The 24,348-nt window shown below is 47.5% G+C and overlaps 1 protein-coding gene across 1 annotated transcript; it reads right to left on the bottom strand.

Moving 5' to 3' along the window:
* Positions 1-2,037: 2,037 nt before the first annotated feature.
* On the bottom strand, positions 2,038-19,796 carry LOC134949782 (rab GTPase-activating protein 1-like). Its single transcript, XM_063938515.1, has 6 exons — positions 19,685-19,796; positions 17,474-17,658; positions 13,204-13,435; positions 2,593-2,642; positions 2,203-2,310; positions 2,038-2,157 (listed from the first exon to the last, which is right to left on the bottom strand). The coding sequence occupies exons 2-6, from the start codon at positions 17,621-17,623 to the stop codon at positions 2,038-2,040; spliced, it is 660 nt and encodes a 219-aa protein (XP_063794585.1). The 5' UTR covers positions 17,624-17,658; positions 19,685-19,796.
* Positions 19,797-24,348: the final 4,552 nt, after the last annotated feature.

Genomic DNA, 24,348 nt, shown 5'->3' with positions numbered 1-24,348 from the left:
GGATATTGGGGAATCTAGTACGATGGGGACGTCCCAAAGCTTCCAGAATGGGGCCGGAACTTGCGGAGACTGCTGCAGCACTGCCTGCCCAAACTGGGTATCCTCTTTGGCCAGGGTATCAAATTTGTAGAACTTCAAAGGTTTTCTTCCCCAACCAGGTAGCAGCTTGGCATAGTTGCAAGGCCAAGACTCCACGTGCAGCCGCCCAGGAAGAGCCCACTGATCTTGTAGAGAGGGCCTTCAGAGACTTAGGAACAGGTAAGGCTGCAGACATATAGGCCTGTTGGATAGTAAGCCAAATCAATGAGCAATGGACTACTTCAAAGCAGGGCAACCTTGTTTTTGCGCATCATAGAGCACAAACAAAGAATCCGTCTTTCTGATCCGAGCAGGTCGCTTGATATAGATTTTTCAAGGCACGCACAGCATCCAATGCCGCCGGAGGAGCAGAAGCATCAGAAGCGGACGGAACCACAATAGGTTGATTCAGGTGAAACGCGGAGACAACCTTCGGCAGGAACTGCTGTCTAGTCCGGAGATCCGCTCTGTCCTCGTAAAAGACCAAGTACAGACTTTTACACGACAAGGTCCCCAATTCTGGGACACGTCAAGCAGAGGCCAGGGCCAGTAACATCACAGTCTTCCACGTGAGGTACTTGTCTTCTACCGTCATCAAAAAGGTTCAAACCAGGAGAACTGTAAAAACTCCAAAACCACATTCAAATCCCAGGGTGCCGTAGGCGGCACAAAAGGAAGTTGTATGTGGAGTACCCCTTGCAAGAAGGTCTGACCTTCTGGCAACACTGCCAATTTCTTCTGGAAGAAAATGGAGAGCTGAATCTGGACCTTAATGAACCCAGACGTAAGCCCTTATTCACACCAGCCTGCAGGAAACATAAGAAACGTCCCAAATGGAAGTCCGCAGGAAGATACGTGGGTTCCTCGTACCAAGAGACTTATCTTCCCCAGATATGATAATAGTGTTTTGACGTCACAGGTTTCCTGGCCTGAACCATGGTAGCAATAACCTTTTTGAAAGGCCCTTGTGAGCCAGGATGTTCCCGCTCAACTTCCACGCCGTCAAATGAAGTCGCCGTAAGTCTGGGTAGACGATCGTTCCTTGTTGAAGATCTCTTCTGAGAGGTAGAGGCCAAGTGTCTTCGACGGACATGTCCAGAAGATCCGCGTACCACGCCCTCCGAGGCCAATCCTTGGCAATCAGAATTGCTTGGACTCCCCGATTTCGGATACGCTCAAGCACCCTTGGGAGCAACGAAATTAGAGGAAACAGGTAGACCAGCCGGTAAGGCCAAGGCGACGTCAGGTCATCCACTGCCCGCCCCTGAGGGTCCCTGGTTCGTGAGCAATATCAGTGAAGCGTCTTGTTGAGCCGAGAAGCCATCATGTCTATCTGGGGGAGCCCCACCGGTGGATGATCTGTTGAAACACCTGATGGTGGAGACCCCACTCCCCCGGGTGGAGATCGTGAGGACTCAGGAAGTCCGCTTCCCAGTTGTCCACAACCAGAATGAAAGTAGCGAACATCGCCCTTGCGTTTCTTTCCGCCCAGAGGATTATTGTTGACACTTCTCGCATGCAGCGACCATCTTTCCCAACAATCTTACGCAAAGATGGATGGACACTTGAGTAGGATGGAGCACCATGCAGACCATCTCCTGGAGTGATCTAACCTTGTCCTCTGGTAGGAACACCTTCTGGACCACAGTATCCAGCAATATCCCCAGGAACAGGAGCAGCTGAGACGGCTCCAGGTGGGACTTCTGTAAGTTGAGAATCCACCCATGGCATGACAGAAGTTGGATAGTGCGGTCGATATGGAGCAACAAAAGCTCCCTGGATCTTGCTTTGATCAGAAGATTGTCCAGGTAAGGGACAATATTGACTCCCTGGACCCAGAGCTGGAACATCATCTCCGCGATCACCTTTGTGAACACCCTCGGAGCTGTGGACAGGCCGAAGGGTAGCGCCTGGAATTGGTAATGATTGTCCAGCAGGGCAAACCTCAGGAACGGCTGATCAGGCGGCTAAATTGGAATATGGGAGGAAGGCATCCTTGATAGCCAAGGAGACCATGAATTCCTGTTCTTCCAGGCCCGCAATCACTGCTCGCAATGATTCCATTTTGAACTTGAACATCTTCAAGTAAGGATTCAAGGACTTTAGATTCAGAATGGATCTTACCGAACCGTCCGGTTTCGGCACGACGAACAGGTTGGCGTAATAACCCTTGCCTCGTTGTGGTATTGGTTCTGGAACAATGACTTGGGACTGGACCAACTTTAGGATGGCCTGTTACAACATAACCTGCATATCCTCCAAAGCTGGTAAGCTTGATTTGAAAAATCGTTGGGGAGGAGCACTGTCGAAATCCAGCTTGTAGCCGTGAAAAACGAGATCCCTGACCCAGGTATCCTGACAGGAAGCCTCCCAGAGGCGGCTGAAGTGACGCAGTCGAGCTCCCACATCGAGATCTCCTCGGGGTGGGTAAGCACAGTCATGCTGAGGCCTTAGTGGAAGCAGAACTGGTGGTCTGTTCCTGAGAGCTAGTGCTTGCAGGTTTTCTTGACTTACCTCTGGTGCCTCTAGTCGCATTGGAGGCACCTCTGGTCTTAGATCGAAATCTGTGAGACCGAAAAGACTGTACAGACAACCCCCAGGTAGGAGCGTCTCGCCGGCGCGGCCCCAGAGGGGAGAAACGTGGATTTCTCATCCGTAACTTTGAAAATCCATGTATCCAATTCAACCCCAAAGACCCATTCCCCTGAAAAGGGGAGGGATTCCACACTGCGTTTGGATTCCGCGTCCGCTATCCATTAACGTCCGCTATCCATTAACGCAACTACAAGGCCTTGCGCGCCGACACTGCCATGGCATAAGCCCTAGCATTAATGTTCCCCATCTCCTTGAGCGAATCACAGAAGACACGTGTAGTGTCCTGGTTGTGCTTGAGGAGAGTCACCATAGTGACCAGGAGCATAGCTCCGGAGAGGCCCTCCTGAATTTGAGTGGCCCATGAATAAATGGCATGGGTCATCCAGCAACCCGCAATGACCGGCCTTTGCGATACACCTGCTGCCATGTAAATAGATTTGAGGGTAGCTTCTATTTTCCTATCTCCCGGATCCTTTATGGTAAAGGAGCCCGGGGCAGGCAGCAGCGTCTTTTTGGGCAGTCAAGAGACTTATACATCAACCCCCGGGGGTTCCTCTCAAAATTTCCTACCTACAGGAGTAAATGGGAAAGTGCGCAAAAACGTTAACACTTGGAATTTATTTATTTATTTTCTGGATTTTCCAGGCCAGCTTGAATAGGTCATCTAACTCTGCAGAATCAGGGAAAGTGACATCAGACTTGTTTTGTGTAAAGAAAAACGACTGCTGTGACGCAGTGTCCTCTAGAGGGAGCTTTTACACGTCCCGTATAGCCAGAATTAGGGCTTCAATACCCTGAGCAGAATCAGGATCCCCAGTAACGGGGTTCAAGTCCTCACCATCCTCTTGAATTTCCTCATCTGTGTCGGATAGTGAAGCAGGCAAACCACGCTGCCCTGCATGAGAGGAGGGGGGCTGTGTAATATCTGCCGTAGCATCTAAATCTGCAACAGCCTGTAGTAGCTGAGTTTTCTGAACATTAGCAGTGAGCTGAGATGACATATCAGACATCATATTTTTAAGAGACACGAGCCATGCGGGCTATGAACACTCTTCCCCAGCCCCTTCACCGATTTGTGAATATTGGCTGCATTGTTCACATGAAACAGAATCAGATGATAATGGAGAGAATCTGGTGTTGCATACACTGCAGAGCTTGTGTTTACCCATGTTTCACAGTAAGCATAATCACAGACACATACACACAGACAGTAATATATTGCAAGCCTGCCCTACTGTATGTGAGAGGAGACACACAGAGAGACCCCTAGCTGTACAGCCCCAGTGAGGTTGCCAGCTAACTTTATCACAATAAACACTAGTAAATTCTGTCCTGTAGAGGACCCAGATAGTGTACAATAACGGCTCTCACCCTTTGCTACACCCTGTATCAGATATCCAGTATGTCTGAGGAGTCAGGAAGCGCGGTGTGTGCTGTCCATGGCTGCAGTAAGCAGAGAAAGGCACCAAAATGCCTCTGGTCCCGCTCTGAGTTAGCTCCGCCCCCTCCAATGGCGCTGTAGCTATAGTTATTTTTTATACTGGCAATGTCACCTTTCAGATTAAAAACATCACAACAAATGCTAATCTAAGCAATTGTGAGCCAGTCTACACGGGAGATCTTAGCGGGACCCCCCCAGGAGGGTCCCGTACTCCGCGCCCGCGTTCAGAAGCACGGTGAACCGGGGGACCCCCCCCTAGCTGCGGCTGTGACAGCTAAGGAGCAGTGCCCCACTGAACAAACAACCCCTAAGGATGGTGGCCCCGCAGCGGGGAAGCGCCTGACACCTCATAAGGCCGGTGACCCCCCCCTATCTCACTGCCACCTTCCCACCCTACTCAGTGCCTCCCCATTCATAGTGTCCCCCACCATCTCATGAACTCCCTCTTCCCTCCCCCAACCAGCCCCCTGCCCCCATCTCACTGCCCCTCTGCAAGAACCCCACCAGCCAGTCCCATTACATGCAGCCCCTCATTCAGTCCAGTGTACCCCCTTCTACTGCCTAGTGATCCCGCATCCCACCACCATCTCTCTGCCCACTTCCCATCCTGCTCAGTGCCTCCCCATTCATAGTGTCCTCCACCATCTCATGAACTGTGCTCTGCCTGGCGCAAAGTGTATAACGTGCTCTGCCTGGCGCAAAGTGTTTAACGTGCTCTGCCTGGCGCAAAGTGTATAACGTGCTCTGCCTGGCGCAAAGTGTATAACGTGCTCTGCCTGGCGCAAAGTGTATAGGAGGTTCTACCTGGCGCAATGTGTATAAGCGGCACTATGGTGTGGTGTAATGTTAATTGCTACTATTATGTGGTCACGCCCCTTCCCCGTGAAGCCATGCCCCTAAATTTTTGCAACGCGCCTTCGGCGCGCACCGCCTATAGTGCCTGGGGGTGGAGCTACAATTTACTTTCTGCCAAAGAGCCCCAACATGTCTAGTTACACAGCTCTGGTGCAGGGTATCCTGCATGTTATGCAGCCCATCAGCACTGTTAGCCCATCCCCCCACCTTGCAACACTTTTGTAGTGTCCAAATAAGATTAATAAAAACCTTCATTCCGATGGGACCCAGAAAAGGACCGGTAGGACCCCCATTTTTAAAAGTGAGTGGTCCCTGGGACCTACTTTTTTTTGGGCTCAGCGCGATCAATGCCATATATTCAACACTTAGCTGCTCACATTGGTGCACATGGACTGATGTACAGATGTGTCCTCATACACCACATGGCAAGACGCCCGGTGTGACTGATCCACTCAGAGGTGTAGCGGTAAAGTTTGCGTCTTACTTGCATCGCAGACACAGTGAAAGACCACTCAGAGTGTACTACATATGCTGGGCTGCGCCTTTAAAACCAACTCTTGTGAGTTAAACATGTACAACATTGAAGATGAAGCACAACAGAACCTTGCGTAAGAAAAAGCTGCATTCGCTGTATATTATTTCTACATTTGCAACACTTAACTGCTTCCATGTAGATGATCGCTACACTTGTGTACCATGATTACCAGCCACCACCCCAACACACACACACAAAGCTGCTTTCCACCAGCCACCCCTCTCCTCCCATCCCACACACAAAATTTTGTCACTCACTACCATAAAGACGCAGCCCTTTAGTAATTATTCTATGTCTACTCATACCGGACTATCCTATGTTTTAGCTGCTATTTGCGATATGCTATTTACTGTTCCATACTTTATTTTTCCCACAAGCAAACACATATGGCTGTACATTATTCAGGACATATAATCTTGTTTCTCTATTTGTATTTATTATTATTTGGGGGCCCTGTGATTCTTTGCATGGACTAAATAGAACAGATCATCACAGAAAATGGTAGAATGGTATCTTGGCTTCACTGAGTAAAAACTTTTGAACAAATGGTTCCACTTGGGAAGAACTTTATACATGGCACCCCTCATGCCATGGTAAATGCCTGTAACATTCGACCCTAAAGCTTCTCAATCTATTCATTAGCAGCACAAGCGTAGTCCATGGGATGTGGCTTCCCCTGATTGTATACACCCATCACTACTGATTACATATGCTGGGCATACACGATCGGATACAATGCCTGACAGACACTTTATCCGACATCCTGACAGCCAGCAGATATCAGGCCCTCATAAATCTGTAATTGGTCATTTTGTATTTTGCAGATGACTGTCCCAAGAAATACGCACTGTATGGGGTTCACAGATTGCCAATGCCAATCAAAAAGTAATCAGGGTTTTGAACACGTTGCATTTCAGTGACCAATCAAGGCTGTAGATTGTCAGTGTATGGTAACAATGAGCTGATTTGCAGACAATTTCTAGCAAAATTAAGAGCTTTTCAAGAACGGCAGATCTGTATTTGCTGAAAATAATCTGTAAATCGGTGGCAAATAACTGAAATGTATGGGCGCAGACTGGTGGACTGGGGAATCTTTAAATTATTTTAAAAAAAATAAAGTCACAATCTGTAATTCATTATATTGTGATTGCTGACATATGGGCCCCTATACACGGTGAGATCTCTGTGTGTTGTCCACAATATCTGTGCTCCACCCCTGGGGAGGAGACATCTCTCTGGTCCACCGTCTGTTAGCTGTGGCAGTGCATACACTGCCTGATGCAGCCAACTTGTAACTTAAAAAAAGTCACATCAGACAGACATGCTGGATGATTAACCACGCCCGACCAATCGATATTGTCGCATCGATCGCACAGATATACAGTACAATTATCCGGGCAATCCAATGACATCAGGCAGATCGCAGAGAAAACTGTATAATGTATGCCAAGCAATAGTAAGGATTTAAGAAAAACATACAGGAAGCTATACAGCAGCTCAGATAAGGCTTCATTCAATAACTTAGATAAGTCACAAGAAGCATATCATAAGACACAAGATACTTCAGGGTCATTTCTTGGTGGGGGGAAAAAAAATAAGAATTTACTTACCGATAATTCTATTTCTCGGAGTCCGTAGTGGATGCTGGGGTTCCTGAAAGGACCATGGGGAATAGCGGCTCCGCAGGAGACAGGGCACAAAAAGTAAAGCTTTCCGATCAGGTGGTGTGCACTGGCTCCTCCCCCTATGACCCTCCTCCAGACTCCAGTTAGGTACTGTGCCCGGACGAGCGTACACAATAAGGGAGGAATTTTGAATCCCGGGTAAGACTCATACCAGCCACACCAATCACACTGTACAACCTGTGATCTGAACCCAGTTAACAGTATGATAACAGCGGAGCCTCTGAAAAGATGGCTCACAACAACAATAACCCGATTTAGTTAGCAATAACTATGTACAAGTATTGCAGATAATCCGCACTTGGGATGGGCGCCCAGCATCCACTACGGACTCCGAGAAATAGAATTATCGGTAAGTAAATTCTTATTTTCTCTATCGTCCTTGTGGATGCTGGGGTTCCTGAAAGGACCATGGGGATTATACCAAAGCTCCCAAACGGGCGGGAGAGTGCGGATGACTCTGCAGCACCGAATGAGAGAACTCCAGGTCCTCTTTTGCCAGGGTATCAAATTTGTAGAATTTTACAAACGTGTTCTCCCCCGACCACGTAGCTGCTCGGCAAAGTTGTAATGCCGAGACCCCTCGGGCAGCCGCCCAAGATGAGCCCACCTTCCTTGTGGAATGGGCCTTAACAGATTTAGACTGTGGCAGGCCTGCCACAGAATGTGCAAGTTGAATTGTGCTACCAATCCCACGAGCAATCGACTGCTTAGAAGCAGAAGCACCCAGCATTGTTGGGTGCATACAGGATAAACAGCAAGTCAGATTTCCTGACTCCAGCCAACCTGGAAACTATATTTTCAGGGCCCTGATAACATCCAGCAACTTGGAGTCCTCCAAGTCCCTAGTAGCCGCAGGTACCACAATAAGCTGGTTCAGGTGAAACGCTGACACCACCTTAAGGAGAAACTGGGGACGAGTCCGCAGCTTTGCTCTGTCCGAATGGACAATCAGATATGGCTTTGTGAGATAAAGCCGCCAATTCTGACACTCGCCTGGCCGAGGCCAGGACCAACAGCATGGTCATTTTCCATGTGAGATATATCAAATCCACAGATTTGAGTTGTTTAAACCAATGTGATTTTTTAGGAATCCCAAAACTACGTTGAGATCGCCCAGTGCCACTGGAGACATCAAAGGGGCTGTATATGCAGTACTCCCTTAACAACTTCTGGACTTCAGGAACTGAAGCCAATTTCTTTCTGGAAGAAAATCAACAGGCCGAAATTTGAACCTTAAATGGACCCAATTTGAGACCCATAGACACTCCTGTTTGCAGGAAATGTAGAAATTAACCTAGTTGAAATTCTTCCGTGGAGCCTTCCTGGACTCACACCCTGGCACATATTTTCACCTAAGTGGTGATAATGTTGTGCGGTCACCTCCTTCCTGGCTCTGACCAGGGTAGGGATGACCTCTTCCGGAATGCCTCTTTCCCTTAGGATCCGGCGTTCACCCGCCTTGGCGTCAACGCAGCTGCGGTAAGTCCCGGAACAGACACGGTTCTTGCCGAATCAAGACCCTTCTTAGTATCTCTTGAAGTTCCGGGAACCAAGTCCTTCTTGGCCAAACCGGAGCCACGAGTATAGTTCTTACTCCTCTCCTTCCTATCATTTTCAATACATTGGGTATGAAAAGCAGAGGATGGAACACATACACCGACTGGTACACCGACGGTGTTACCAGAGCGTCCCAGCTATTGCCTGAGTGTCTCTTGACCTGGCGCTTCAGGTGGGACGCCATCATAACCACCTTTGGTCTTTCCCAACGGTTTACAATCATGTGGAAACTTCCAGATTAAGTTTCCACTTTTCCGGGTGGAATTCATTTATGCTGAGGAAATCTTCCCAGTTGCCCACTCCCGGAATGAACACTGCTGACAGTGTTATCACATGATTTTCCGCCCAGCGAAGAATCCTTGCTGTCATTGCCCTCCTGCTTCTTGTGTCGCCCCGTCTGATAACGTGGGCGACCGCCATGATGATGTCCTACTGGATCAGCACCGGTTGACTTTGAAGCAGGAGTCTTCCTAGGCTCAGAGCATTGTAAATTGCCCTTAGCTCCAGTATATTCATGTGGAGAGAAGTCTCCAGACTTGACCACACTTCCTTGGAAATTTTTTCCCTGTGTGACTACTCCCCAGCCTCTCAGGCTGGTATCCGTGGTCCCCAGAACACAGTCCTGAATGCTGAGTGTGCTGCCCTCTAAAAGATGAGCACTCTGCAGCCCCCACAGAAGAGACACCCTTGTCCTTGGAGACAGGATTATCCGCTGATGCATCTGAAAATGCGATCCGGACCATTCGTCCAGCAAATCCCCTGAGATCTGCCGAATGGAATCGCCTCGTAAGAAGCCACCATTTTTCCCAGGACTCCTGTGCATTGATGCACTGATACTTGGCCTGGTTTTAGGAGGTTTCTGACTAGGTCGAATAACTCCTTGGCTTTTTCCTCCCGGAGGAACACCTTTTTCTGGACTATGCCCAGAATCATTCCTAGGAACAGCAGACGTATCGTCGGAAAACAGCTGCGATTCTTGGAATATTTAGAATCCAGTCGTGCTGTCGTAGAACTACTTTAGATAGTGCTCTTCCGACCTCCAACTGTTCTCTGGAACTTGCCCTTTTCAGGATATCGTCCAAGTAAGGGATAATTTAGATGCCTTTTTTCTTTGAAGAAACATCTTTTCGGCCATTACCTTGGTAAAAGGCCCGGGGTGCCGTGGATAATTCAAACGGCATCGTCTGAAACTGATATTGACAGTTCTGTACCACGAACCAGAGGTACCCTTGTTGAGAAGGGCAAATTTGGACATGGAGGTAATCCTTGATGTCCAGGGACACCATATAGTCCCCTTTTTTCCGGTTCGCTATCACTGCTCTGAGTGACTCCATCTCGATTTGAACCTTTTATGTAAGTGTTCAAAGATTTCAGTTTAGACTATGTCTCACCAAGCCGTCTGGCGTCAGTACCACAATATAGTGTGGAAAAATAATACCCTTTTCCTTGTTGTAGGAGGGGTACTTTGATTTATCACCTGCTGGATATACAGCTTGTGAATTGTTTCCAATGCTGCCTCCCTGTCGGAGGGAGCCGTTGGTAAAGCAGACTTCAGAAACCTGCGAGGAGAAGATGTCTCGACTCTCCCATCTGTACCCCTGGGATAATACTTGTACTATCTAGGGGTCAACCTGCGAGTGATCCCACTGCGCGCTGAGACTCTTGAGACTACCCCCCCACCTTGAGTCCGCTTGCATGGCCCCAGCGTCATGCTGAGGACTTGGCAGACGCGGTGGAGGGCTTCTTTTCCTGGGAAGGGGCTGCCTGCTGCAGTCTACTTCCCTTACCTCTATGTCTGGGCAGATATGACTGGCCTTTTGCCTGCATGCCCTCATGGGAAAGGAAGGATTGAGGCTGAAAAGACGGTGTCTTTTTCAGCTGAGATGTAACTTGGGGTAAAAAGGTTGGATTTCCCAGCTGTTGCCGTCCGATGGACCGACCCCAACTAACTCCTTCCCTTTATACGGCAATACTTCCATGTGCCGTATGGGATCTGTATCACCTGACCACTGTCGTGTCCATGACATCTTCTGGGTGATATGGACAACGTACTTATCTTGATGCCAGAGAGCAAATATCCCTCTGTGCATCTCACGTACATATATATAGAATGCATCCTATTAAATGCTCTATATGAATAAAATATTTTCAGTCAGGGAATCCGACCAAGCCAACCCAGCACTGCATCTCCAGGCTGATGGCGATCGCTGGTCGCAGTATAACCACCGTATGTGTGTATATACTTTTTAGGATATCTTTCCAGCTTCCTATCAGCTGGCTCCTTGAGGGCGGCCGTATCTGGAGACGGTAACGCCACTTGATAAGCGTGTGAGCGCCTTATCACCCTAAGGGGTGTTTCCCAACGCGCCCTAATTTCTGGCGGGAAAGGGTATAACGCCAATATTTGCTATCGGGGTAACCCCACGCATCATCACACACTTCATTTTATTTTATCTGATTCAGGAAAAACTACAGGTAGTTTTTTCACTCCCACATAATACCCTTTTTTGTGGTACTTGTAGTATCAGAAATATGCAACACCTCCTTCATTGCCCTTAACGTGTGGCCCTAATGAGAAATACGTTTGTTTATTCACCGTCGACACTGGATTCAGTGTCCGTGTCTGTGTCTGTGTCGACCGACTGAGGTAAATGGGTGTTTTTAACGCCCCTGACGGTGTTTCTGAGACGCCTGGACCGGTACTAATAGTTTGTCGGCCGTCTCACGTCGTCAACCGACCTTGCAGCGTGTTGACATTCTCACGTAATTCCCTAAATAAGACATCCATTCCGGTGTCGACTCCCTAGAGAGTGACATCACCATTACAGGCAATTTCTCCGCCTCCTCACCAACATCGTCCTCATACATGTCGACACACACGTACCGACACACAGCACACACACCGGGAATGCTCTGACAGAGGACAGGACCCACACTAGCCCTTTGGGGAGACAGAGGGAGAGTTTGCCAGCACACACCAAAACGCTATAATTATATAGGGACAACCTTATATAAGTGTTTTCCCTTATAGCATCTTTATATATATCTCAATATCGCCAAAATCAGTGCCCCCCCTCTCTGTTTTAACCCTGTTTCTGTAGTGCAGTGCAGGGGAGAGCCTGGGAGCCTTCTCTCCAGGCTTTCTGTGAGAGAAAATGGCGCTGTGTGCTGAGGAGATAGGCCCCGCCCCTTTTTCGGCGGGCTCGTCTCCCGCTATTTAGTGAATCTTGGCAGGGGTTAAATATCTCCATATAGCCTCTGGGGGCTATATGTGAGGTATTTTTCGCCAAAAAAGGTCTTCATTTGCCTCCCAGGGCGCCCCCCTCCCAGCGCCCTGCACCCTCAGTGACTGCCGTGTGAAGTGTGCTGAGAGGAAAATGGCGCACAGCTGCAGTGCTGTGCGCTACCTTTAGAAGACTGCAGGAGTCTTCAGCCGCCGATTCTGGACCTCTTCTTACTTCAGCATCTGCAAGGGGGCCGGCGGCGCGGCTCCGGTGACCATCCAGGCTGTACCTGTGATCGTCCCTCTGGAGCTGATGTCCAGTAGCCAAGAAGCCAATCCATCCTGCACGCAGGTGAGTTCACTCCTTCTCCCCTAAGTCCCTCGTTGCAGTGATCCTGTTGCCAGCAGGACTCACTGTAAAATAAAAAACCTAAGCTAAACTTTCTCTAAGCAGCTCTTTAGGAGAGCCACCTAGATTGCACCCTTCTCGGCCGGGCACAAAAATCTAACTGGAGTCTGGAGGAGGGTCATAGGGGGAGGAGCCAGTGCACACCACCTGATCGGAAAGCTTTACTTTTTGTGCCCTGTCTCCTGCGGAGCCGCTATTCCCCATGGTCCTTTCAGGAACCCCAGCATCCACAAGGACGATAGAGAAAAAAAAATATATATGCTACTGTACTATATGTACTACAGATTGGCCAAACCGTTAAAAGTAACAAAGAATGAAATAAGCTTAAAAAGTATTTGTAACTACAGGTTGAGTATCCCTTATCCAAAATGCTCGGGACCAGAGTTATTTTGGATATCGGATTTTTCCGTATTTTGGAATAATTGCATACCATAATGAGATATCATGGCAATGGGACCCAAGTCTAAGCACAGAATGCATTTATGTTTCATATAGACCTTATACACTCAGCCGGAAGGTCATTTTAGCCAATATTTTTTATAACTGTGTACATTAAACAAAGTGTGTATACATTCACACAAATCATTTATGTTTCATATACACCTTATACACACAGCCTGAAGGTCATTTAATACAATATTTTTAATAACTTTGTGCATTAAACAAAATTTGTGTACATTGCGCCATCAGAAAACAAAGGTTTCACTATCTCACTCTCACTCAAAAAAGTCCGTATTTCAGAATATTCCGTATTTCGGAATATTTGGATATGGGATACTCAACCCGTATTACGTTTCACCAAGTAATAAATGACACCCTTATTACCTTGCTGTGCTGGTTTCACCGGCAGACTCAAGTCTTGCTTCTGCAGTCCTACAGACGATGGGTTGATGCTGGAAGATGCAGAGGAGGTTTCATTTGAGGACTCATCCAGATCATCCTCAAGATGTTCTTTTTCCACCTTCTCTGCAGGTTGGTCCCGGTCTTCTGCTGGCGTGTCCATTAACACATCCTCAAGTTCTTTCTGAAGTTGCTGCTCACTCCCATTTCCAACAATCTACAGATTAAACATAGCATATTATTACAACAATACATTCCTGAGGAAGCTAGAGGTCATTACAACAGATTATTCCTGTGTCACAGGACATCACTGACCAAAATTCTATTTTACCACAAAAATAAAAACCAGCAAACCGAGTGCAGGTAGGTCAACTGTAGGATACAAGAGGATGCTTTAAGGAGGAAAAGAAAGCAAGAGCTGCATCCATCTACCATTGCGGAAAGGACTTTACAAACTGGCTCCTGGGATTCATCCAGCCTTACAGCATCAGACTTTGGGCGTGATAACATAATTGAATTCCGCCCTATCTCCCGTCTAAAGTGACTGGAAATCACAGGGCGATATTCAAATGATCTTTTCTTATTGTGCATATCGCACCCATAGCAGTCTGGTTTAGCCGCGTAATGCAGATAAATTCGACTAAACTAATGAGTGCAACCCAAAGGGTCACTTTTTTTGCATTTCTGCTTGCCACCCCTAGGGGATGCGAGCTGAAACGCAGGAGCCAGCAGCAATCGCATCTGAACGAGTTACAATTGAATAGCCGTTTGGGCGCCATCTAGTGGCTGACACAAAAATTAAAAAAAGGTATTCAATGCATCAATTAGAACATTGGGGCATATGTATTAACCTGGAGAAGGCATAAGGAAGTGATAAACCAGCGATAAGTGCAAGGTGATAACACACCAGACAATCAGCTCCAAAATGTAAATTAACAGTTAGGAGCTGACTGACTGGTGTGTTTATCACCTTGCACTTATCACTGGTTTATCACTTCCTTATGCAGTCTCCAGGCTTAATACATCTGCCCCAATCTTACTTTATGGTTCAGAATCATTGACAATCCTTAAAAACTACCTAACAAGGCTGGAACGTTTCCACATGAGATGCTTACAAAACATACTACAAGCAAAACTAACAGACCGCAGGAGAAATGAAAACATCTGAAAACTATACCAAAACCAACCCACAATTGAATCTAATATTAAAAGACAGATTTTAAGATAGTTCGTACATGTCTGTAGAATGGAGCATAAAAATATACCATATACCAGTGGCTAAATAACACATGCCTATAGATGGATGACAAAAAGCACGTGATGCGCCAAAGAAAGCGTGGCTAAAGCAGATTGCCCAAGACCTTAAACCACATCACTTCCATATTGATGATGCAAAGCAAACCCGGCCTAAACAGAACCCAGTGGCAAGCGATTATTATTATTACAGCATCAACCGGTGACCACAGTGCCTCCACTGGCATTTTTATAGGGTTCCTCGTCCTTTCTAGCATCCTCTTCTCCCAGTTATTAGAATTCACAAGCACAACGTTATAACCCACTGTGTTATTACGGTATCCAGTGCAGACCTAAACGCAGCTTATTTTGGTTTCCAGCGAGTGCTAAACAGAAAGTACTGCGCAACTGACTTGCAACTATCAGGAACCTGGTTCCCACCATATGCACTGGCAAAACAACTCAGCCAGCTGACAGTGCAGAGAGAAGGTAGGGTGCACCAAAACGACTCATGCTGCAATAGCCGTAGCAAGTTGTAGTCATCGAGCAGATTTTTTTTTGTGTGGTCTTTAAGGGGGGTACTCACGGAGCGATCGCTGCTTAAAATCTAAGCAATCCGACTAGATTGCTTAGATTTTAAGCAGTGATCTCTCCTTGTGTAGCCCCCACAGCGATAGCGATGCGCAGCCCCGCTATCGCTAGATTGGCCTATCTAGCAGGTCGCTCACTTCACCCGCTGGGTGAAATGAGCGCTGCCCCCCCCCCCCGCTCCCCCCGCTCCCCCCGCACGCTCAGCACACATCGCGCTGTGCTGAGCGGGGGGAGAGATGTGTGCTGAGCGGTTCGCTCAGCACGCATCTCTCCCCAGATCTGCCAGTGAGTACTGGCCTTTAGTTTGTTTGTTTGTTTTTTTTCTTAAAATATTTACAAAGGTATTTTCTTCGCCACATACAAAGGAATTCTTGCTTGAGTAATAAAAAATAATGATTCAATTGCATTTAACATTCGCAATAAAAATGAGAACAAGGAGCAAGAAGCATTAGTAAAATGGCACCATGTCCACAAATAACTGTGTGCATTTGCTCACCGACAGCGAATACCATTGAAAAGCCTTTCCCAGCCCTTTGGGGATTTTAACCGCAAGGTAATTGAATACCCCCCATTAGAGTGTGGAGGGGGGGAGAGATGCGGATAGTGTAAGGGTTAGCATTACTGCCTCACAGCACTAAAGTCATGGGTTCAATTCCCGCCATGAACCTAACTGTGTGGGGTTTGTATATTCTCCCCATACATGCAAGGGATTACTCCAGGTACTCCGGTTTCCTCCCACAATCCAAAAGTATTCTGGTAGGTTAATGGGATCCCAATAAAATTAACCCTAGAGTGAGTGAGAGAGTGAGTGAGTGAGTGAGTGAGTGAGTGAGTGAGTGAGTGAGTGAGAGTGTGTGTGTGTGTGTGTGTGTGTGTGTGTATGGTAGAGAATATAGGGCCTAATTCAGACCTGATCGCTCGCTAGGGGTTTTATGCACAGAGTGTATTTTTGCTTTGCAAGTGTGCAAACGCATGTGCAGTCGAGCGGTGCAAAAAAGTTTTGTGCAGTTTCTGAGTTTCCCAGGACTTACTCAGTCGCTGCGATCACTTCAGTCTGTCCGGTGCCGGAACTGACGTCAGACACCCACCCTGCAAACACTTGGACACGCCTGCGATTTTCCGACCACTCCCTGAAAACGGTCAGTTGCCACCCACAAATGTCTTCTTCCTGTCAATCTACTTGCGATCGGCTGTGCGAATGGTTTCTTCGTACAATCCATCGCACAGCAACGATACGCTTTGTATCCATGCGATGCGCCTGCGCAGCGAAAAATCCTAGCGTTCATTCGGGGGCTGAATGACCCCCATAGATTGTAAGCTCCAGTGAGGCAAAGACTGAGGTGAATGGCCAAATATTCTCTCTGTAAAGCGCTGCGGAATATGTGTGCGCTATATAGATAACTGATAATAAATAAATAGTAAATAATGAACGTATACTTTGTATTGCTTTATCTTCAAGGAGGAGATAGGGTTTCCTGTTTAGTAGAATGGGAAATATTGTATGCACAACAAAACCATTTTATTCTCAACAGATCATTTATTTCAATAATATGTTTGCATACATATATTTTCGAAGGGTACAATATCACCTATATAAAGCAACTTTCCCATTACCTACACATTATTTTTTTTTTTTTTTAAATCTGCAAACCAATGTCATCAGTAAAAAGCAAATTTCCAGTCAGGATATAAGGGTATAACCATGGAGACATAGCAAACTTCATTAAGACTCACACATAGCCAGGTCTGGCTGTTTGATTTAAGCAACTAAAACAAAAAGGTCCATTCAATTACCCGTGAAGGGTGAGAGTTGCCATGGCATTAAAACAATCTGGCGGATAATGTGTATCCTTCCAATGAAACCATACATTGATTACATGTGAAGTCACATCTAGGTGGTAGGGCTAGGAAAAGCCTGTCTGGCAATAGGGTCACCGAGAGAAAGGCATTCAGTCTTGCTGTTAGCAATTGAGATCTGGCTTTTTTTTTTTTTTTTTTTTTTTTTGTAGCTGATAAAACACTGCCAAATTGCACAGTAAGCAACCACAAAACAAATACATGGAGGCAAAAAGAACAATTATTAACCAAGTACTCTCAAGGAGATCTTGTCACCCCTAGTATTCCTCATATTTATTGTGCAAGCTTTTCCTTGTCTGCAGTCTACACCTGCAACTGAACACAACCAGTCTAACGTTATAGCAGAGTGCAGGCAAGTGCTGACTTGTAGTAGAAAATCCAAAAACAGGCCCAGCAAGAGCAGAGACACAAACAGACCAAGCGCACAGTATTTGTTAAGGACAAACCTTTTTCACAGACTCGAGTCCTATACATTCAATATGACCTTACCACCTATGGAATTACAACACACACAAACAAACACAAAATACACTAAGGCTGGTTTATACAAACACAAACTGTGCCCTTGTCTTACCTTAAGTCCGGTCTTCTCATCATCGCTGCCATTATTTGCAGAATGCATTTCATCCCCTTGCTTGTAAACCAGCACAAAGTCCTCGCTGTTCAGGGTGGACACTGAATCAGAGGACACACTGATCTTCCCCACAGAAGTCTTGTCATCCATGTTTCATGAAGGAAGATTCACTCATGAACAACTCTCTGGAAAGACACAAGTCTTATGTAAAATGTGCATTCAACACATAAATGATAGTAAGAAATAGCAGGCAGGTACTGGGGAATGAACTTCATCTAAAGTCTAAGACACATACAACAAATGCAAAATAAAGCAACAATGCGAGTCAACAGGGTGTGTTTATACACGATACCTTAGGAAGAAAGGAAAAACAAAAGCAAGACATAAACAAGAATACATGTCTTAACAAAGATGAGTTCAGCCTCAGCAGAACCCATCCCAAGACACACAGCTGAAAAGTGCGTGAAGGCGAGACAGTTGTCTTGTCCAAAAACTGCCATATATAAAGAACTGGGTAATAAACTAGATGATAAATGTAACAAATGCAAAATTATAAAATAAAAGTAAAGTATCAGTAATATCCAGAAACAATAGGTTACTGGAAATACTGTATAAAACTATCAAAGGCAAAATAGAAGACAATACAGAAAGAAGCAGACAGTACAGAACATGGTCACGGTCACCTGCCAGATGGATCTTCAAAGTCTGAATCCTAGATATTAGGGAGCATTGTGTACAATTAAACGTATGTAGGGTTTAGGGTTTATTTTGAAATATAAAATAAAAACAAAAATACTTTTTAGCCATTTGTATTGGTTAGCCAGAGTTTCGTATAGAGGTGTTTTTATCTGAAATAAAATAATGTGGGGTCCGATTATTCTTTTCACAATTTTATTTTGGTGCACTACCAGTCGGCTCTGGAAGCAAGGTGTATGCCGTCACTTTCAGCACTACAAGCGCATGCATATGTAACCACAGACATGCTAGGACAAGCTGGGATCAGTAGTGCAGTGGAAAATGCTCATACTTCATTCACTATTGGAGACACCCTACATCCACTGGGTGTGGGAAGAACCCAAATGTTTTCAGCAAGGAGCAAATTGCTCCCTAAGAAATATTTAATAACAGTTATTTTATACAGGACATACAGTACATTGGAGCAGCCATAACATTACAACTACCTGCCTAATATTGTGAAGCTCCCCCCTGTGCCACCAAAACAGCTTTGATCCTTCAAGGCACAGACTCCACAAGACCTCTGAAGGAGTCCTGTGGTATCTAGCACCAGAACATTAGCAGCAGATTCTTTAAGTCCTATAAATTGCAAGGTGGGGCCTCCATGGCTCGGACTTGTTTTTCCAGCACATCCCACAGATGCTTCCCATGACCATGTCACTGGTTTCCCTTCCTTGGCCCACTTTGGGTAGGTACTAACCAAGGTATACCAGGAACACAACACAAAACCTGCCCTTATGGAGAGGTTCTGACCAAGCTGTCGGTGCATTATCCATCGTAATATGCTTCTGGCTGGTTGACACTACTGCAGAGGAACCTCAGGCTGTTGGTACAAGGCAAGCACTGGAATGTTTGGGTTCTCCCCATGCATTTTGTCAAATTTTTGCTAATACCCGATTATGCTGGGTTTTTTGTTTTTTTTAGGTGGTTAATTTATTTACTATTGTAGACAACAGCTGACATGTAGAAAGCCAACTTGAAAAAACAGCAGTGAGATTGCGCTTGCTCTGCGGGTCACTTGCAGTGTGCTCGCAGCTAATATGTGGTACATGCGTCCAGACAAAATTGGCACAGAGGTTTTCTTATTTACTCCAGGTTACCAAGACTGTGGTGTACCTACAGTACATGCAGAGACCCTGGAACAAATAAGCTGTTATAATAACTGGGGGAGGATCTATGAATTAAAACAAATGTCAATTAAAATTAAATCCATCCAGCAAATCCCCCACCAGCAATAAAGCATAGTGCAGGACTGGGGCCATGGAGATGCCACAAGAGGTTGCAGTGCCCTCTCTGAATGCAGTGCAATGCTCATGTAAACATACTGTGTCACAGTTCTGCCAGCCTCCCTGGCAATGCTGAGGGCACAGACATTCCTGGCCTGTGCTGCAAAATAGCGGACTGCTGCTACCTGTGGTGCACTAGCCTTCTCCCTGATGTTTATAGCTCCGCTGACAATAGAAGCCAGCCCCATACCTAGTCAGTGGCACTCCTGGCTTGTTATGCAGAGGGCACTTCCCCACCGAGCCAGTGCATGTAAGTATCTCCAGGAGCCGAAAACAGAGCAGCGACCTACACGGCTGCGACCCGCCGCTACTCACCCCCTTACTGCCGGCGTCGTATTCCAGGGTGCTTCCAACACTGATTTTGTCGGGCGGACAGCCCGGCAAAATACCCCTGCCCCCCGGCAGTGTGACGCAGCCGAGGCCCGAAAGTCGCGGTGCGCTGACGGTATACAGAAACGTCACCTTAGAGCGACTGATTGGCAGCGTCACTGCGGCGGCTGGCTTCACAGTGTGGGCAGAGCACATCCCTTCCCCGGCATAAAGGGAACGGCAACAGGACTGGGCGCCCGCGTGCGCACTACCACCACTTGTAGTGATGTCACGTGTAATGATGTATGTTTGTTGCTGGTTGTTCTGTGTCCAGCCAGCAAGTGGGATGTCATCTGTCTGGGACACTCTCCAACTGTTAAGTCTGCAGTATCTGGGCATCTCTTAAAATATTAACATACATTATTTGCTTGTCCATCCAATAAGTGTGTGCCGGAAACCGTATAAAGGACCTCATTCAGTAAGGATTGCAAAATTTACGAACAGCAATCTGGGCGATTATCGAACAACTGTACATGCGCCGCGTTCACATTGTGCACGGGAGAGTAAAAAAAATACAGATTCGCAATGCAGCCGCTGCTTGAAAGGAAGCCGGCGTTTCTGGGTGGAAACTTGGGTGTATTGAAAAATATATAAATTGCTTCAATTAGAGAACATGGGACCCCCTGCATTAGTATAGCTAAACTGCATCATCAAACTTGTTCAGAACATTAAACCATGTTCCCTCGCGGGCTCGATTCGCTCACCGCAGGTTACTATTCCCAATACATGTCCACGTGGATAGTGTTCTGAGGCAGTTTAGTTATGCCTGCCTAGGGGGTCCCGTGTTCTAAACTTCAGCACTACAAATCATAATAAATGTATTGAAAAAGTCGTAAATCATGTAAAATTCATTGAAAAAGCCAGAGACTAGGGGCTAATTCAGATCTGATCGTAGCTGTGCTAACTTAGCACATCTACGATTATTTACTCTGACATGCGGGGGGACGCCCAGCACAGGGCTAGTCCACCCGCATGTCAGGCCTTACCCCCCCCCGCACACATGCTTTTGTACATGACAAGTAGCTCCCTGCCAGCGCAGCTCCTGCATGCTGGCAGGCCACTACCTGCTGGGTCGCAGCAGCTGTGCGTGACGTCACGCAGCCGCCGCGGCCCACCACCATAATGGTCTGGACACGCCTCCGCTGTCCGGACCCCACCAACGGCGTTCTAACGCCATCGGCACACCCTGCGACAATCAGGCAGAGGTGATCGCACCAGTGAGATGTTGATAGCATCTCACTGGGCTCCCGGGGTGCGCAAACGCACCCCACAAAGTAATTCAGACTGCGATCGATGCAGTCTGAATTACCCCCCATGTACACAGTATTGAGAAAGCCAGACACAATCTAAAGGGGCATGTTCAATTGTCCGTGAGGTTTTCCACATCAAAAATTATGTGGACCTCACAACCAATTTTGGATTACTGTGGGTACTCAATTTAAAAAAATGCATCCAGCGGCACAAGAAAAAAAAAGTCTGGACATTCCTCTGTTATCTATGCCCAGCTCTTGTGATCCCACACATTAACCACTTGCCTGGCATGGTCGCATCACATGCTACGACACCAGCAAGTGCTTTATCTGACCTGGTCGCATAGTATGTGACCAATTAAACAGTGTTTGCAACTGCAGGGAAGATAAACTTCCCTCTGCTGCTGCTCTCAGAGGGACTGGAAGGTCCCTCTGCCTCCCTGCACTCTTCCTCAGTGTTTGCCGTGCTGCCGATCATTGCTGATCAGTCAGCACGGCAGGACGCCTCACCCAGTGGCTGCAGACAATAGCAGCCGCTGGGGAAGGGTAAATGAATCCCCTCTGTGTTCCTGGCGGTTGTCCCTGCTGTTAAAACGAAAGTCGCGATGGTTGCAATTTTTCAGATGTTCCCGATGTTCCGATGATGTTGACCGATGTTTAGAGAGAGAAAAACTATTTCTCTGACGTCCTAGTGGATGCTGGGGACTCCGTAAGGACCATGGGGAATAGACGGGCTCCGCAGGAGACTGGGCACTCTAAAAGAAAGATTAGGTACTATCTGGTGTGCACTGGCTCCTCCCTCTATGCCCCTCCTCCAGACCTCAGTTAGAATCTGTGCCCGGCCAGAGCTGGATGCACCTAGTGGGCTCTCCTGAGCCTGCTAGTAAAGAAAGTAATGTTAGGTTTTTTATTTTCAGTGAGATCTGCTGGCAACAGACTCACTGCTACGTGGGACCGAGGGGAGAGAAGCAAACGTACCTGTTCACAGCTAGGTTGCGCTTCTTAGGCTACTGGACACTATTAGCTCCAGAGGGTTCGAACACAGGCAAAGGTCCTCGGTCGTCCGTTCCCGGAGCCGCGCCGCCGTCCCCCTCGCAGAGCCAGAAGATCAGAAGTTGGTGATGAAATCGGCGGCTGAAGACTCCTGTCTTCATTAAGGTAGCGCACAGCGCCGCAGCTGTGCGCCATTGCTCCCACTGCACACCACACACTCCGGTCACTGTAGGGTGCAGGGCGCTGGGGGGGGGGGGCGCCCTGGGCAGCAATAAGAATACCTTTGGCATAAAAAGACACATAATACAGTCTGTGGCTGTATATGTGTAAAACCCCCGCCATTTTTTTAGTCAGAAACAGCGGGACAGGAGCCCGCCGCTGAGGGGGCGGGGCCTTCTTCCTCAGCACACCAGCGCCATTTCTCTTCACAGTTCCGCTGGAAGGACGCTCCCCAGGCTCTCCCCTGCAGTCTCCTGGCACTAAGAGGGTAAAAAGAGAGGGGGGGCACATAAATTTAGGCAAAAGGTGTATTGATACAGCAGCTATTGGGAAAAATTCACTTCTGGTAGTGTGTATCCCTGTGTATATAGCGCTGTGGTGTGTGCTGGCATACTCTTTCTCTGTCTCCCCATAGACCTTGTGGGGTCCTGTCCTCAGTCAGAGCATTCCCTGTGTGTGTGCTGTGTGTCGGTACGGCTGTGTCGACATGTTTGATGAGGAGGGTTACGTGGAGGCGGAGCAAGTGCAGATAAATGTGGTGTCGCCCCCGTCGGTGCCGACACCTGATTGGATGGATATGTGGAAGGTCTTAAATGACAATGTAAACTCATTACATAAGAGATTTGATTATGTTGCTGCCGGGGGACAGCCGGGCTCTCAACCCGGGCCTGCCCAGGCGCCTCAGAGGCCGTCGGTGTCTCAAATACGCCCACTATCTCAGTTGGTTGACACAGATGTCGACACGGAGTCCGACTCCAGCGTCGACGAGGATGAGGCACTATTACAGCCCAAAATGACTAAGGCCATCCGATACATGATTATTGCAATGAAAAATGTATTACACATTTCAGAGGCTGACCCTGTCCCTGACAAGAGGGTAAATATGTTTGGGGAGAAAAAGCAGCCAGTGACTTTTCCCCCGTCACATGAATTAAATGAGTTATGTGAAGAAGTGTGGTCTTCCCCTGATAAGAAAGTGGTGATTCCCAAGAGAATACTATTGGCGTACCCTTTCCCGCCAACGGATAGGTTACGCTGGGAATCCTCCCCTAGGGTTGACAAGGCCCTGATGCGCTTATCTAAAAGAGTGGCCCTGCCGTCTCAGGATACGGCCGCCCTAAAGGAACCTGCGGATAGGAAGCAGGAAGGTATCTTGAAGTCTGTGTATACACACTCGTACTCTACTGAGACCGGCTATTGCTTCAGCTTGGATGTGCAGTGCTGTTGCAGCATGGACAGATACTCTGTCAGAGGGGTTGGATACCCTGGACAGGGATACCGTATTGCTAACACTTAGCCATATTAAAGATGTCGTCTTATATATGCGGGATGCCCAGAGGGACATTTGCCTGCTGGGCTCTCGAATAAATGCAATGTCCATTTCTGCCAGGAGGGTCTTATGGACTCGGCAATGGACAGGGGATGCCGACTCTAAAAAACACATGGAGGTTTTGCCTTATAAGGGTAAGGAATTGTTTGGGGACGGTCTCTCGGACCTCGTATCCACAGCGACAGCTGGAAAGTCGACTTTCTTGCCACAGGTTTCCTCACAGCCTAAGAAAGCACCGTATTACCAAATGCAGTCCTTTCGTTCTCAAAAAAGCAAGAGAGTCAGAGGTGCATCCTTTCTTGCCAGAGGCAGGGGTAGAGGAAAGAAGCTGCACCATGCAGCCAGTTCTCAGGAACAAAAGTCCTCCCCTGCTTCCACTAAGTCCACCGCATGACGCTGGGGCTCCACAGGCAGAGCCAGGAGCGGTGGGGGCGCGTCTCCGAATTTTCTGCAACCAGTGGGTTCGCTCACAAGTGGATCCTTGGGCTATACAAGTTGTATCTCAGGGATACAAGCTGGAATTCGAAGCGACGCCCCTTCACCGTTACCTAAAATCCGCCTTGCCAGCTTCTCCCACGGGGAGGGAGATAGTCCTGACGGCTATTCACAAGCTGTACCTCCAGCAAGTGATAATATTGGTACCCCCCCCCCTTCAGCAGGGAAGGGGTTACTATTCCACACTGTTTGTGGTAC

Source organism: Pseudophryne corroboree, chromosome 8, assembly GCF_028390025.1.
Source record: "Pseudophryne corroboree isolate aPseCor3 chromosome 8, aPseCor3.hap2, whole genome shotgun sequence".
Classification (NCBI taxonomy): domain Eukaryota; kingdom Metazoa; phylum Chordata; class Amphibia; order Anura; family Myobatrachidae; genus Pseudophryne; species Pseudophryne corroboree.
This window is presented reverse-complemented; position numbering and strand designations above follow the sequence as displayed.

Coding starts and splice junctions, on each gene's coding strand:
- LOC134949782 (XM_063938515.1), bottom strand. CDS start 17,623: ATGGATGACAAGACTTCTGTGGGGAAGATCAGTGTGTCCTCTGATTCA. Junction 13,436..17,473: donor ATGAGAAGACCGGACTTAAG/GTAAGACAAGGG, acceptor TTTAATCTGTAG/ATTGTTGGAAATGGGAGTGA. Junction 2,643..13,203: donor GGTGAAACCAGCACAGCAAG/GTAATAAGGGTG, acceptor TCGGTCTCACAG/ATTTCGATCTAAGACCAGAG.